At 38.4% G+C, this 14830-nt stretch overlaps 1 protein-coding gene across 1 annotated transcript in view; it reads right to left on the bottom strand.

Annotated features, from left to right (window-relative positions):
- HADHB (hydroxyacyl-CoA dehydrogenase trifunctional multienzyme complex subunit beta) overlaps positions 1-11712 on the bottom strand; it is a gene marked incomplete at both ends in the record, with an annotated part of 29806 nt that extends 18094 nt beyond the window's left edge. The window contains 5 exons of the mRNA XM_084235816.1: positions 550-649; positions 4926-4970; positions 6205-6304; positions 11489-11533; positions 11646-11712. Of these exons, the coding sequence (XP_084091942.1) occupies positions 550-649; positions 4926-4970; positions 6205-6304; positions 11489-11533; positions 11646-11712 (357 nt within the window). The remainder of the gene's footprint in view (positions 1-549; positions 650-4925; positions 4971-6204; positions 6305-11488; positions 11534-11645) is intronic.
- Between the last annotated feature and the right edge of the window lie 3118 nt (positions 11713-14830).

Raw genomic sequence — 14830 nt, 5'->3', positions numbered from 1 at the left:
CGAAGGCCTGTTATTATCTTGGTTGCCCAATAAACACTACATGGAGCGATGCCAACTAGGGTAAAAGCAAATGCCTGTGAAATGCTTTTTAAAAAACTGCCCTACATGCCATCTAGTCAATGGGAACAGATGAATAATCAAGGTTACTTCCAATAAAACCCATGTAACAAATTAAGTTCTTTGAAAAATGCTGAAATTTTAAGTTAATTAGAAGCCATGCTCTGTAACTTACTAAAAGTTATATTGGTCACACTTTGCCACAATCTATTAACCTGTTTCTAATGTAAGAGAGAGACAAATTAACATTAAACCAGCTCAAACAACTGATTTGATTTGTAGTATAGTATGAATCTAGTTTAGTGTATGTCCTTTTAGTTAAAGTATAAATCTTTTAAATATAAGTGACATTCATTATTCAAGTTATAAAATCATATTTTAAGTCAAATATAACAAAGGATTTTAATAGTTTTTAAATAGTAAATTCTATTAGGTGAAACTTAGGTTGATTCTCCCATCAATCTCTTTAAACAAATACCAAGTTTATCTTACCTCTCTAGCCACATTGCTTGTTTTCACCTCCTGTATAACTGTGCCAAAGATGATATAATCAACAATGTCTTTTGGGACACTGGTCCGATGCAATAGCCCCCTGAAAGTGAAATACAAAGAAAAGAAACATTTCATACATCAAGGGAGTGCCATATATCATCACACAAAACACTATTCTTACTTGAAAAAAAGATTAACTGTGAATTCAAACCGTCAGAAATTGCACCTTTCCCTTAATTTAACAAGCATGTGCACCTTATCAAAGAAGAAATGAATAACTGATTTTAAAAGTCAACATTAGGGTGGGTGGTATCATGCATCTGAGGAAGTGTGAACCTACTTCCCTTGATCATACAAAGTGCTGTAAACCAATGTTACTTCAATAAAGGGAAAGAAATGTATTCCATTCAATGTCACAATACCCAAAAAAAAAAAAAAGTCAACATTTAATGCTCATTGGCAATGAAAAGTTGGATGGAAGAACCAAAAATAATTTGAAATAGGCTAAAAGATATGTAGTAAGCATAGTAAAGTTATAGTTGGAACCAAAGGTTTCAGTCAAAAGAAAAAAAGAGACAAATATAAATCGAAATAAGAAGTAAAACACAAGGTATATTAAATTTAAATTTGATATACCAATATAAACACGATATATTTCTCTAGTTCTACCCACTGATAGACCAGAAGCAGTAACTCTCCAGTAGGAATGAGTATACCTGAAACTCAGATTTGATTTCAAAATGCCATTCTGTTAGTCATTTTTTAAAAGTGACTGAAACTAAATCTGAAGCAAGAAAAGTACAAAGTGAGTTTTGTACTTATCCTTTTTTGTGCGTCAAAAATAAGAAAGCGCTCAAAGACTCCTGGGACCAGATCAAAATCAGGAACATGGACGTATACATTGATGAGTCAAAACTCATCAAACTAAATATTGAAAATCTGTGTATATATATTATATTCAAAAAATAATTTTTAAAAGATTTTGTTTATTTACACATACAAGACCAGGGGTGCAATCCAGAGGTATGGGGAGGAGGGCGGGGGAGAGGATTCACCATAAACAGAGTGGGGAGCAGAATAGGTAGATTGCCTGAAATACACTGCTGAGGGGAGCAGTGGGCAAGAAATGTGTTAGCTCCCTGGCCGCGGATCAAACTTGTGCTACAGTGGCTTCAGAGTGCCGAGACTTAACCCCTTGCACCACGAGGGAGGCCCCCCAAAATGATTTTATTCTAAAAAGGGACACAGGAGACAACTTGAAGGTGCTCTCACAGATAAATTATGGGATAATGTCAACTTCAGGAAGAATGACTAACTGGCTATAAATAAATAAACAAAACCCCTAAGACCTCAACATAAAAACAAAAAAACAAAAAAACCTTGCTCTCTGCAGAAAAATATCAGCCTAATATGATTAGGAAAATCACAAATCTGGAATCTCTAATGTAATAACTGACTCAGACAAAAATTATCAATGAATGTTAAAAATATTTGGTGAAAATTTGTTGGGGAATAAGATACTTACATTGTGCTAAGATATCACTTAACAGATTACTAATTGCAAGAGGAAAAATACCTTTATAATAAAAAATCTGACAGCCTGACCACCATCATCAAGTGGTTGGATTTAGCATCACAAATCAGGTGCCTCTTGACATGATGCCATATCCTGGTGCTTTTCTCATGAAGCGTTCTTACCAAAAAACTGTTCAACCTAAATACAATTAAATCTCTATATCTAACTTGCAGTTTATAGGCTACTCATAGAGGAAAGTTAAATATTAACATGAAGAAACATTCAGAGCGGGGAAAAATTATATAGAACAGCTGCCTGGACTTTTCAAAAAGACACCTACCTCAGAGTCATTGGGGGAACAAAAGGACAGAGAATAAGGAAGGACTGCGTATGAGCAAGGAAGAAAGATCTTCTAAATTAGAAGAGATTAAGAGACATATCCATTTGTACTATGAACCTTGACTGGGTCCTGGTGTGGAAAAACTATTAAAAGAAGAGATATTCTTGGAACAATTGAGGATTTAACTATGAACTGGAAATCAGAAGCCACCACAGAATTTTTGTTATGATCTTAGCCATGGTATAATGGATGGTGGAAAAGATACTTATTCTTAGGAGATAAAATCTGTTGTATTTGGGATTGAAGTATCACAATGTCTGCAATTTATTACCAAATGCTCCAAACCATATAGATATAGCAAATATGGCTTGAAGGGCAACAATTATTAAATCTAGATGGGGGATATTTAGGTGTTCACTGTAATATTTTTTAAATTTTACTGAGTACTTGACATCTACTAAAAAGTTGAAGAAAAACTTGCAAAACTCCAGTCTGAGAATAAAAAGAAATAGCAACACACTATCACATACAGGAAAATAAACTGGCTTTCAGGAAAAGATAGATTTTATTTTGCGACATGTTGAGTTTGAGATATCTAAGAAAAAGTTCTAATTTAGAGATTTGGGAGTTCTCATAAAAATGAATGATTAAATAGATGAGATTTTTAAAAGAAAAACATGCATACAGATAAATACAAAGCTCTAGGAACTAAAACTTACAAAATACATTGTAAAAAGAGAAAGATCTTCTTTTTAAAAAAAAAGTAAAGATGAATCAATCAGGAGATAAAAGGAAAAATCATGAAGGCTTAATATCAAGAAGTCAAAAAAGAGAATTTTAAGTAGAGCTGATAGTATCAAATGCTATAAAACACAAAAAGGCTAAGGCCTGAAAACAGATCAGTGCATTTGGTGTTTTAGAGAAAAGTGTGTATGTATGTGTGTATAGAAGAACTGGGGTGTAGGCCAGAGGTGCAGGGGGTGAGAGGATTCACCAGAGACGGAGTGGGGAACATAACAGCCAGATCTACTGAAATACATTGCTAAGGGGAGCAGCGGACACAACAGGAGAGTTCTGCTGCGTCATGTGGGTTAGCTCCCTGCCAGGGATCAAACTCAGAGGATGGAACTCAGGCCAGAGTGGTGATAGCACTGAGACTCACTTAACCCCTAGGCCACCAGGGACGCCCTAGAAAAGTCTTAAAAATAAAAAAAGATTTTATTTATTTTTACATAGAAGAACTGGGGTACAGGTCAGAGGTGCGGAGTGGGGGTGAGAAATTCACCAGAGATAGAGTGGGGAGCAAACAGGTGGATCTACTGAAATACACTGTTGAGGGGAACAGAGGGCAAGACAGAAAAGGTCTGGGGCACCATTTGGGTCAGCTCCCTGGCCAGAGATCGAACTGGTGCTGCAGCGGCTGGCCTTAGCTTCATAGTGAAGAGACTTAACCACCAGCGAGGGCCTAGAAAAGTCATTAAAACAAACGTCCAAAGCACTATATTTTGAGATAGAAATGAAAGTGGTTATGAGATTAAGGAGAGTAAATGGATAGAAAGAAAAGAAAAGCAATTATACTTTCATTTATTCTTTTGTTTGTTTTCTATGGTCTTTTTTCTTTTATTTTTTTCCCCATTTATTCTTAAGTCCAGCAGAAAAAGAAGAAACAGAACCAGATAAGAAGAAAAGAAAACTGAAGTGTCTTTTCAAACTATGAAAAACCTGTGATTGGTTAAAGACACAAAGCGAATCAGGAATGGAAATGACTGATTTCCATTGAGATGATTTTTCACCACAGAAACAGCCACACGTTTTATGACTCTCATTTTATTCACCCAGTTCAACATCATGTAACTACATCTAATTTTTACTGCTTTGCATGTAAAACTTCAGGTGTCATTCTAAATCCTTTGTAGATAAATATTTGCATAACCTGTTCACTATCCCTATACATTAACTAGGTTCCTGTCTATGATAACCATCAAAAATAGGTACTGTATTTAGCTGATCAATCTTGTCCCATAAGATTTATGACTTATGGCAAGCCCATCTCATTAAAGAATACTGCCATGCCAAGAGACTGTCAAGTCTACAAAATAAAGATCCCTGATATTCACCAGATACCTGAATTTGTGTAGCACATATGGCTAAAATGAATAAATAAATCTTGTAAAAGTTAGTGGTTTCTTTCTCATCACATAAAAATTAATATATCCAAGATTGGGCCATTTTATCAAACATGCCATTTTAAGTGTAAAAACTAGACAAAAGTGTTACTAAGTTAATAATGGTGAATTGCAAAAACAGACTCTTAATGGTGACCTTAGTGTAATACAGACATGTTGATTCTCAACAAATATACCTAAAACATATGTTAAAACACAATGTTACTTCAATAAAATAAATAAAAGTTAAATGAAAAAAAGGAAAGCCAAACCAACTAACAGAGCTTTTCATGATATATTCAGAGGAATGTAATTCAGCATTTAAAAAAACTGAAATGAAATTGCATTTACTTACAAAAGTGCTGCTCTAGCTACATCATGTGGCATCAGGTCTTTGTATCTGGAGAAAGAAAACAAATAATTTATTTTTATTATTTTTAAAAGATTTATTTATTTATTTATTAAGATTTATTTATTTATTTATACAAGCACTGGGTATAGTCAGAAGCGCCGGAGGGTGAGAGAATTCACCAAAGCCAGAGTGGGGAGCAGAGCAGGCAGAAGGACCGAAGTACACTGCTGAGGGGAGCAGCGGGCGGCAGGAGAGGTCTGCGCGCCATGTGGGACCCTCCTCCAGTGGCCGGGGAGCAGCCGGGGATCGAACCGGCGCTGCAGAGGCTGTGGGCAGCTTCGCAACCCAGCGCTCAACCGCTGCGCCACCAGGGAGGCCCAAGATTTATTTATTTATGCATACAAGAGCTGGGGTACAGGCCAGAAGTGGGGGAGGGGGTGAGAGGATTCACCAGAGACAGAGTGGGGCACAGAACAGGCAGATTGACCGAAGCACACTGCTGAGGGTAGCAGCGGGCAAGTCAGGAGAGGTCTGCTGCACCATATGGGTTGCTCCCTGGCCGGTCGGGGATCGAACTCGTGCTGCAGTGGCTGCGGAATACTTCGTAGTGCAGTGCTTAACCCTTTGGGGCACCAGGGAGGCCCCCCAAAAACAAACAATTTAAACCCAAAGCCTAGTCTTATTAACTTCATGAAAATGCTATGTTAACTAGTCCAGTAATAATAGTATTACCTACTGGGTTACAGCTACAAATATCACTGTTAAAAGTGCCTTAAATGAAGGAATGAACTCTATAGGGTGATGTACACATTAATGAGCCCAACTGTGGCATTCCTTTCACAATGTGTACACATGTAAAAGCATCACATTGTGTACTTTTATTTTTTTTTAATTTTTTTTTTTAAAGATTAATTTATTTATTTATACATACAAGCACTGGGTACAGTCAGAAGTGTGAGAGGGTGAGAGAATTCACCAGAGCCAGAGCGGGGAGCAGAGCAGGCAGAAGGACTGAGGTACACTGCTGAGGGGAGCAGCGGGCGGCAGGAGAGGTCTGCACGCCATGTGGGACCCTCCTCCGGTGGCCGGGGAGCAGCCGGGGATCGAACTGGCACTGCAGAGGCTGCGGGCAGCTTCGCAACCCAGCGCTCAACCGCTGCGCCACCGGGGAGGCCCACATTGTGTACTTTTAAATGAAAACCACATCATGCAATCTAGACAGTTTTTGCTAATCAAACCTCAAGAAATTTGGCAGAAAATAACACAATCATTTCATACTTACGATGTGCCTGACAGCAAAAATGGAGTGCGGACACCTTCCACTACCACGATATTCCTTATATTGGGTTTGGCTAAGGTCTTCTTTGATTTGGTCTGGACAGCTTTAAGAAAAAGTACAAAGAATTACCAGTTAAAACAGTAAAGCCAATGGCTCCATATTTTTTTAAACAGTACTGATTAGAGTTTTATTTTTTTTATTATTTTTTTTTAATAGAGGCATGTTTTATTTATTTATTTGTTTATTTGTTTGTTTTGTTTACACATGCACTGGGTACAGTCAGAAGCGCGGGAGGGTGAGAGAATTCACCAGAGCCAGAGCGGGGAGCAGAGCAGGCAGAAGGACCGAAGTACACTGCTGAGGGGAGCAGCGGGCGGCAGGAGAGGTCTGCGCGCCATGTGGGACCCTCCTCCGGTGGCCGGGGAGCAGCCGGGGATCAAACCAGCGCCGCAGAGGCCACGGGCAGCTTCGCAACCCAGCGCTCAAACGCTGCGCCACCGGGGAGGCCCGAGTTTTATTTTTTTTAAATACTACTGAGGTCCCTCCCATTGTTGCTAGTATTTTGTAAGGTACTGGATTCTGACATCCCAGCCCCTACAGACACCACAGCACACTCACCACACCAAAGCACCTGTATAAACTGTGACTCGTCACATTTTAAGGACAAACATTCTAAGAATTACATTGTTTAGTGCCAAGTTGCATTTGCCACTTACCAAACAACTTCAACTGTTACTTAAAAGTTTCCAAATAGGGCTTCCCTGGTGGCACAAGGGGTTAAGACACAACCTATGAAGCTGTCCATGGTCACTGCAGCCTAAGTTGGAACCCCGGCCAGGGAGCAACCCACATAGTGCGACAGACCTCTCCTGACTTGCCCGCTGCTACCCTCAGCAGTGTATTTCCATCGATCTGCCTGTTCTGCTCCCCACTCTGTCTCTGGTGAATCCTCTCACCCACCACACCTCTGGCCTGTACCCCAGTTCTTGTATGCATAAATAAATAAATCTTTAAAAAAAAAAGTTTCCAAATAACCTTTAAGATAAACAAAGATTACAACTAACAATGAGAGTATTTAGACTCAATGATGTGGGTCTTCATGTCATTTACAAAATTGTTTTCCTCAACTTTCTGACTATCAAAATGAAATTAACCAATTATCCACATAAGATTGCCTTTGGTATTAGAACTTGCAGTAACTGATGTTTGCTCTTTACATAATTTAATATTTTTGCCTTTCTGTGTAAAAATAAAGGTCATTTGGTTAATGACTATTGCCAGTCTGTAAAACTGAGACTGCTTCCTGACTAACTCAATTTGCCTATTTTCTAAGATCAAAAGAACAACCTTTCTCTAACTCTTTTAATTAAAAAAGTAAAAAGCGGGCGTCCCTGGTGGCGCAAGGGATTGAGATGCAACCTGTGAAGCGATCTGCAGCCACTGCAGCACGAGTTTGATCCCCAGCCAGGGAGATACCCACATGGCGCAGCAGACCTCTCCTGGCTCGCCCGCTGCTCCCCTCAACAGTGTATTTCAGTCAATCTGCCTGTTCTGCTCCCCACTCTGTCTCTGGTGAATCCTCTCACCACCCACACTTCTGGCATGTACCCCAGTTCTTGTATGCATGAAAAAATAAATCTTTAAATATATATATATGTAATTTTAAAAAAAGTAAAAAGTAAATATATGCTTATGTAAAAATAAAAAGTAAACAATATTAAACTATGGCGAGTAAAAACTAAAGTTACCTTTTAATGCCCTGACCCCCTATATTATTTCCTTTCCAAAAGTACTTTACTATTAATTTGGTATATAAATTCAAACTTTTTTAAAGGTATGCACAAGGATACAATTGTGTGTTATATATAACTTTTTTTTTTTCATTTTTCTTATTTATTTATTTATTTATTAACTGAGGTAACAGTGGGGTATCCCCATCAGGTATTACCACCATGGTACATCTACCACCAACTCTCGCCATCTTCCACCACCACAGACCATTGTGCCTACTCCCACCCTGTCCCTTCCCCTCCCCTAATCCCTCCCCCTTTGGTGTGTCTCAGTTCTGTAGTCAGTATCAAGGGTTAGTTTTTCAGCTCGTCTTAACATAACTATTAATTTAGTTTATTATGTACACTTTTCTGACCTAATAATATAGCTTGAAAATCTTTTTGTATTGGTATACCTAAATACATTTCATCCTTTTTCAGTTGTTGTTAATATTGAAATTCACTTGCTATCATCACTCCTTCATTATCACAGATAGAAAAAAATCCTAAACTGTTGGGAATAAAATTTTATTTATTTTTTTGGTACTTAATTTTTAAATTTCATGATAAAACGATAGAATCAAAATTTCTCATTCTATTTTATTCAGAACTCCAGTGTTCAATAATTATAATGCTGCCTCTATCTATCCTATTGTTTCCTTTTTTAAAAAATGTATTTATTTATATATTTTTTACATCATTGTTCATTTTAATTTTTTTTTAAAGATTTATTTTATTTATATAAGAACTGGGGTACAGGCTAGATGAGTGAGAGGGTGAGAGGATTCACCAGAGACAGAGCAGGGAACAGAACAGGCAGACTGACAAAATACACTGCTGAGGGGAGCAGCGGGTAGACAGGAGAGGTCTGCTCGCCATATGGGTTGCTCCGAGACCGGCAGGGATAGAACTGGCACTGCAGAGGCTGCCAACAGCTTCACAGCGCTGCGCTCAACCACCTGCGCCACCAGGGAGTCCCTCATTATTCATTTTTAAACAATGTTTGCTTCCCCCCCTCAGGTATAGTCCCCACAGAATTTCCTCCACCAAGTCACCCATGTACCATCACCACAGTCCCCTGTACTCCTCCTTCCCCTCCTCCAAACCCTCTCCCTCCCCTGCAGCATATCTCTGGTTTATAATTGTCTGTCTGTTTTTGTTTTCTTGTGTTTTGTATTGCTATTATTTTTTCCCTTGATGTATTATTTGGTTCCCCTATATTCCTCTTATAAGTGAAACCATCTGATATTTTTCTTTTTCTTTCTGACTTATTTCACTGAGCATAATTTCTTCTAGCTCCATCCATGTTGCTGTGAATGGCATTAGTCTATCTTTTTTGATTGCTGAATAGCAGGGAATAAATTTTTTTTTTAAAGTTTTATTTATTTATACAAGAGCTGGGGTATAGGCCAGATGTGCGGGAGGGTGAGAAGATTTACCAGAGACAGAGCAGAGCAGGCTGACGGACTAGAAACACTGCCGAGAGGAGCAGCGGGCAAGACAGGAGAGGTCTGCTGTGCCATGTGGGTATCTCCCTGGCTGGACAGGAATCAAACAGGTGCTGCAAAGGCTGCAGACAGCCTCACAGCACTGTGCTTAACCCACTGCACCACCGGGGATACCCAAGGGAATAAAATTTTAATAATCACTTTACCCCATCCACTAACATCATAGAGAATTATTTGTTGTAAATATCTACAACCAACTTAAAGGAAATAGTAGCCAGAACTAAGAGTCTAGATGAAATGGGGTTCAAAGATTATCCTGGCAGCTCTACTGGAGATTTGTTGGTGAAGGAAGCAGGGAGATAAACAAAGAGATTGTTGCAAACTCAAACATGTGGTGCTAAAAGTCAGAATAAACGGGGGCCTCCCTGGTGGTCTAGGGGTTAAGTCTCAGGGCTATCACCGCTGTGGCCTAAGTTCCATCCCCAGCCAGGGAGCTACCCACATCGTGCAACAGACCTCTCTTGTCTCACCTACTGCTCCCCTCAGCAGTGTATTTCAGTCAAGCCGCCTGTTCTGCTCCCCACTCTGTCTCTGGTGAATCCTCTCACCAACCCCCGCAAACCTCTGGGCTATACCCCAGTTCTTCTACAAAATAAATCAATCTTAAAAAAAAAAAAAAAAGGTCAGAATAAAGAGAGTCTCAGTGTGAGTGGAAAGGAAGGGATCAATACCAATACAAAAAATTTTATAATGGAAGACTTAGTGACCAAATGTGGAAAGAAAGGAAAACAGGGTTATAAAGGAAGTGTAGAGACTAAGATAAGAAAACCAAGCCACTGTACACAGAATTAAGATCTGGTTTCAGAAGAAAGATGACCTCATTTTTAGACAAGCTAATTTTAAGGTGGAGAGACATCCAAGTGGATCTATGCATCTGACAGGTAGCAAGAGATCGGAAACTAAACTTCTGGGGAGAAGTGAGGTGTAGATGGAATAGCACAGAGATATCTGAAGTTTAGATTATAGAAGAAAAGCAGAGAAATATTTTATAATGCCTGTCCATCCACTGCCTCCTCAAAAGGAAGCTGCTATGCTTACAGTCCCTGCTAAAGGGCAGAGATACCATGTCCCGAAACCAACAGACAAAATAATAATCAAGTACAGGATGGCCCTGGACCATAAACAGATAACCAGTAGGTAAATAATACCAAAGGCAGAGTCTCTGTCTTAGGAATTGAAGCAAAGAAGCATGAGAATCAGGACAGAACAGTAAAGTAGAGTATCATGGAGAACATGATGGTCAAAAGTTTCAATACTCACGGAGAACAAGGACTGAAAAAAAGACCACTAAACTTGGAGATTTGCAGACTACATGAAAAGGATAAAATATATGTGTGCATATATATATACAGATAATACCCTTGAATCATGGAAAATTTCCATCAGGCACTTATATTTTCAGTCCATCAGCTGACTGAAAACATCAAGAAATCCTGTATCTCTCTGTTCTAATTCCTTTGTTCAAAAGGCTCTGCCAAGCAAGGACAGTCATATGAACTTCAAGAGAAATTAGTTATAAAGTTATTGCCACCTAAACCCTGCTCAGAACAGGCACATGCCACCCTCCTCTCCTCATCAGCTGTCCTCTGTCTTATGATGCGTCTTTGTGCACAACATCGGCATCAGTGTCAACACAAGTCACTTGGAGGACAGCATGAGACACATTTTAAAAGTTAACTCTTGGCTCCAGAATAGTCTCCACAGTGTAAGCTAATCATCCCCAAGACTGACAGCCTTGGGGTGAATAAACTGACCAGCAAGGCTCCAGGAAACTCCATGACTCCCCCAGGTTCCAAATGCCAGAAGCAACCTCTTACCACATCCTTGAGCCTAACCCCACATCATATGATATCATTACTAACTGGCTCTACATATTTTTAATTTGAAGGCAATGGTAATATTCATGTTGCTTATAAAGGGAAAGCAAATTAGTTTTAGTTTTTATTCAGAATTCACAGATCTAGAATCTAACATTTAAATTAGAAAGGTTTATTTTACAAATTACTGTACCTGGGGCAGCTCGTAGATGGGAAGAAGAGCTCAGAGGTCTTATAGCTGAAAAACAAAATAAAGTGTTTTTAAACATCAATCTAATTCAAAGTCTATGTAAGATGCTTACAAACCCAAATCTAATCTTTAAAAAAAAGAAAGAATAAATTAAACTTACAAAATCTCAGGGCCCATTTTGATGTAGTGGGAAAACTTTTAAAAGTGTAAGTCAAGATGGAAGTCATTCTGAAATCTAAAAACAAAAGAATAAAAATATGTCCTAGGTTATTTGAACAATTCATGACTTATAATCTATGATCTCTGATAACTTCATCCACAGCTACTACAAGACACTATAAATTTTAGTGTATTACCAATTATTCCTGCTCTAGTTTGTTTTTTTTTTAAAGATTTATTTATTTATTTATTTATATAAGCACTGGGTATAGTCAGAAGCACGGGAGGGTGAAAGAATTCACCAGAGCCAGAGCGGGGAACAGAACAGGCAGACTGACAAAATACACTGCTGAGGGGAGCATCAGGCACGGCAGGAGAGGTCTGCGAGCCATGTGGGACCCTCGCCAGCGGCTGAGGATCAAACTGGCACTGCAGAGGCTGCAGGCAGCTTCACAGCCCAGCGCTCAACCACTGCACCACCAGGGGAGGCCCATCCTGCTCCAGTATTATCATGGCTACAATGACATGGCTTTCAGAGTGTGCAAATCAATGTTCTAACCATTAACTCATCTAATCCCCACAATAACCTATGGAGTAGGTATGATTATGACACCCTATATAAAGGGATAACAAAACTGAAAGACTAGACCAACATCCCAAAGCCACTAGGTGCAGAGTTGGGATTTGAAGCCTGACTCACAGCTCCAGGGTTTGTGCTCTTCTCTAGGGTGACAGGAGTAGGACTGCTGGGTGTGGTCATGAAGCCACCAATGTTAGTTTCCTGATTTTGAAGGTTATATTATGATCATGCAGACTGCCTTGTGGAATGTTTGTATTTGAAGAGAATGCACACTAAGCAATGAGTTTCTACAAATCAGTAAGAAAATAATGACAAAGGCTATGACACACATGTATTTGGAAATATAAATGGCCCTAAAGTACATGAAGAGATGTCCAATCTCATTCATAAAAGAAATGCACATTCTAACCATACAGAGACTCTATTTTGACCTGTCAAATTGTCAAAGATTCAGTTTTGATCAACATTGTGTAGGTCAGAGTATGCAGAGTCAGGCATCTCATATACAGATGCTGAGAGGGTAAACTGGTGTAATCGCTATGGAAGGCAATTTGGCAATTAACTATCAAAACTACAACTACACCTAACTTTCGAGACAGTAAATCCAATTCCATGAATTTACTTCATGGATATTAGGACATAACCTATGATATTGATGCTTGTAATAGCAAAAGATTAAAACAACCAATAAATAGAGACTTGGTTAAGTAATCCATGCTATAATCACTCAATGGCATACACAGCTATAAAAGGCAGCAGTTACACCAATACTGAATCATTTCTAAGTCATATTATTAAAGTGAAAAAAAGCAAGGTGCAATCATTGAGGTTAAAATGGAAAAATAATATATAATTTCCTTGTATCTGTACAAATTCTCCCTGGAAGCAGAAATAAGATGTTAAAAATAAAGATTAGCTGAACAGAAGGAAACCAAGTATCAGGGAATAAGGAAGACTTGCCATTGTACATATTTTACAATTTCTCAATTTTGAAACATGTTTTAACTTAAAAAAAAAAAATAAAGAAGAATAACATGGCAAGACATGCCTCTGAAGGCTGTGGTAGCCAGTACCCAAGGTGGCCCCAATTAACTTCTACCTCTTGGTATTCATATTCTTGTAAAAACTCTCGCCCACTGTATCACAGTTGGGTCTGCAAAAACAAACAAAAAAATATGTCTGAAGTGCTCATATGTCACTTTCACGATTAGGCTCTAATAGATACTGCAGCTTCCATCTTGGTCTCTCCTTCACCCTGGGGGAAGCCAGACAGCACATCTTAAGCAACAGTACATGGTCAGGAACTGACGTCTTCAGCCAACAACCACGTGAGTGAGGTTGTAAGTGGATAAGCTGGAAGCTTGCCTCCAGTGCTGGCAAGTTTTCAGATGTCTGCAGCCCTCGCCAACATTCTGACTGCAACTTCATGAAAAATCTAAGTCAGAACAACCCAGCTAAGTCAGCTATTCCTAACCCCCAAAAACTACATGCGATAACACTGTTTTAAACCACTAAATTTGAGGATAATTTGTTATACAGTAATGTATAATATGAAAGTTTTGCTTAACTTGCATCTTCATTGGCTAAAAAGAAGATGTTTTGTAGTTTCAAGAAAGAAAAAAAAGAATTACATTTTCCAAATAAGTGGACTGGAAAGAGAGAGAGAGGGAATCCAAGCTCTAGGCTCCCTGCCCAGGGATAGTCAAAGAAATATGGTCAGGGAAACACAACTGGGCCTTGAGATGGACACCACTGTTTCCAGAGGCTACATATGTAACCTAAGTCTGGGATACAAATTCCCTTAAGTTCATCTTGAAATAAAATTCATAAAAAAAGTCAAGAAAATGTTGATAAGGAAACTTTGCTCTAACAGGTATCAAAAATTTCTATAAATCACCAGTAATAAATAGTGCAATTCTGGTACCAAAAAAAAAAAAAAAATGAAACTAATCAACAGAACAGGATATACCAAGTTCAGAATTTGTATACACATCTGCATATGAGTTAAGTGTGTAATAAAGACAACATTCCAAATAAGCAGAAGAAAGATGAATTATTCAGTAGATTTGTTGGGGAAATGGTTAACCATTTGGAAAACAATTTAGATCCATAACTCGCACCGTAAGTGCAAATAAGTTCCAGATGGAACTATACAGTGTATACATAGATATAAAAGTACTAGGAGAAGCTATTAGAGAGTATTTCTATAACTTGAAATGCGGAAAGGCATCAACCCAAACATGTGGCACAAAACCCAAAGGCCATAGCAGAAAAGAATAACAAAAAGATCTGATTTTTAGAAGTTTATACTATCTACACAGCAAATGATACTAAAATAAAGTTAAAAGGCAAATAAATTCATAGAAATATTTCTAACACGTAAAACAAAGGGTAAATACCTATAATCCATAAAGAACTTTTAGAAATTTCAGGAAAAAGAGAAACAATTTGTAATGGAATCTGTTTTTCACCCCAATGTTCAATTTGCTCCCTAATGTAGTTATCATATGTGGTTTACCTAGCATTGAATCCAACACAACTTTAGGGTTGGTTTTTTTTTTCTTCCAACTTTAGGGTTTAAACCAACCAGAGCAATTGCATTCTCT

The sequence above is a fragment of the Talpa europaea genome, assembly GCF_964194135.1.
Source record: "Talpa europaea genome assembly, chromosome: 6".
Taxonomy (NCBI): Eukaryota; Metazoa; Chordata; class Mammalia; order Eulipotyphla; family Talpidae; genus Talpa; species Talpa europaea.
Note: the sequence above shows the minus strand (reverse complement) of the source record. Positions and strands in the feature narration are given on the sequence as shown.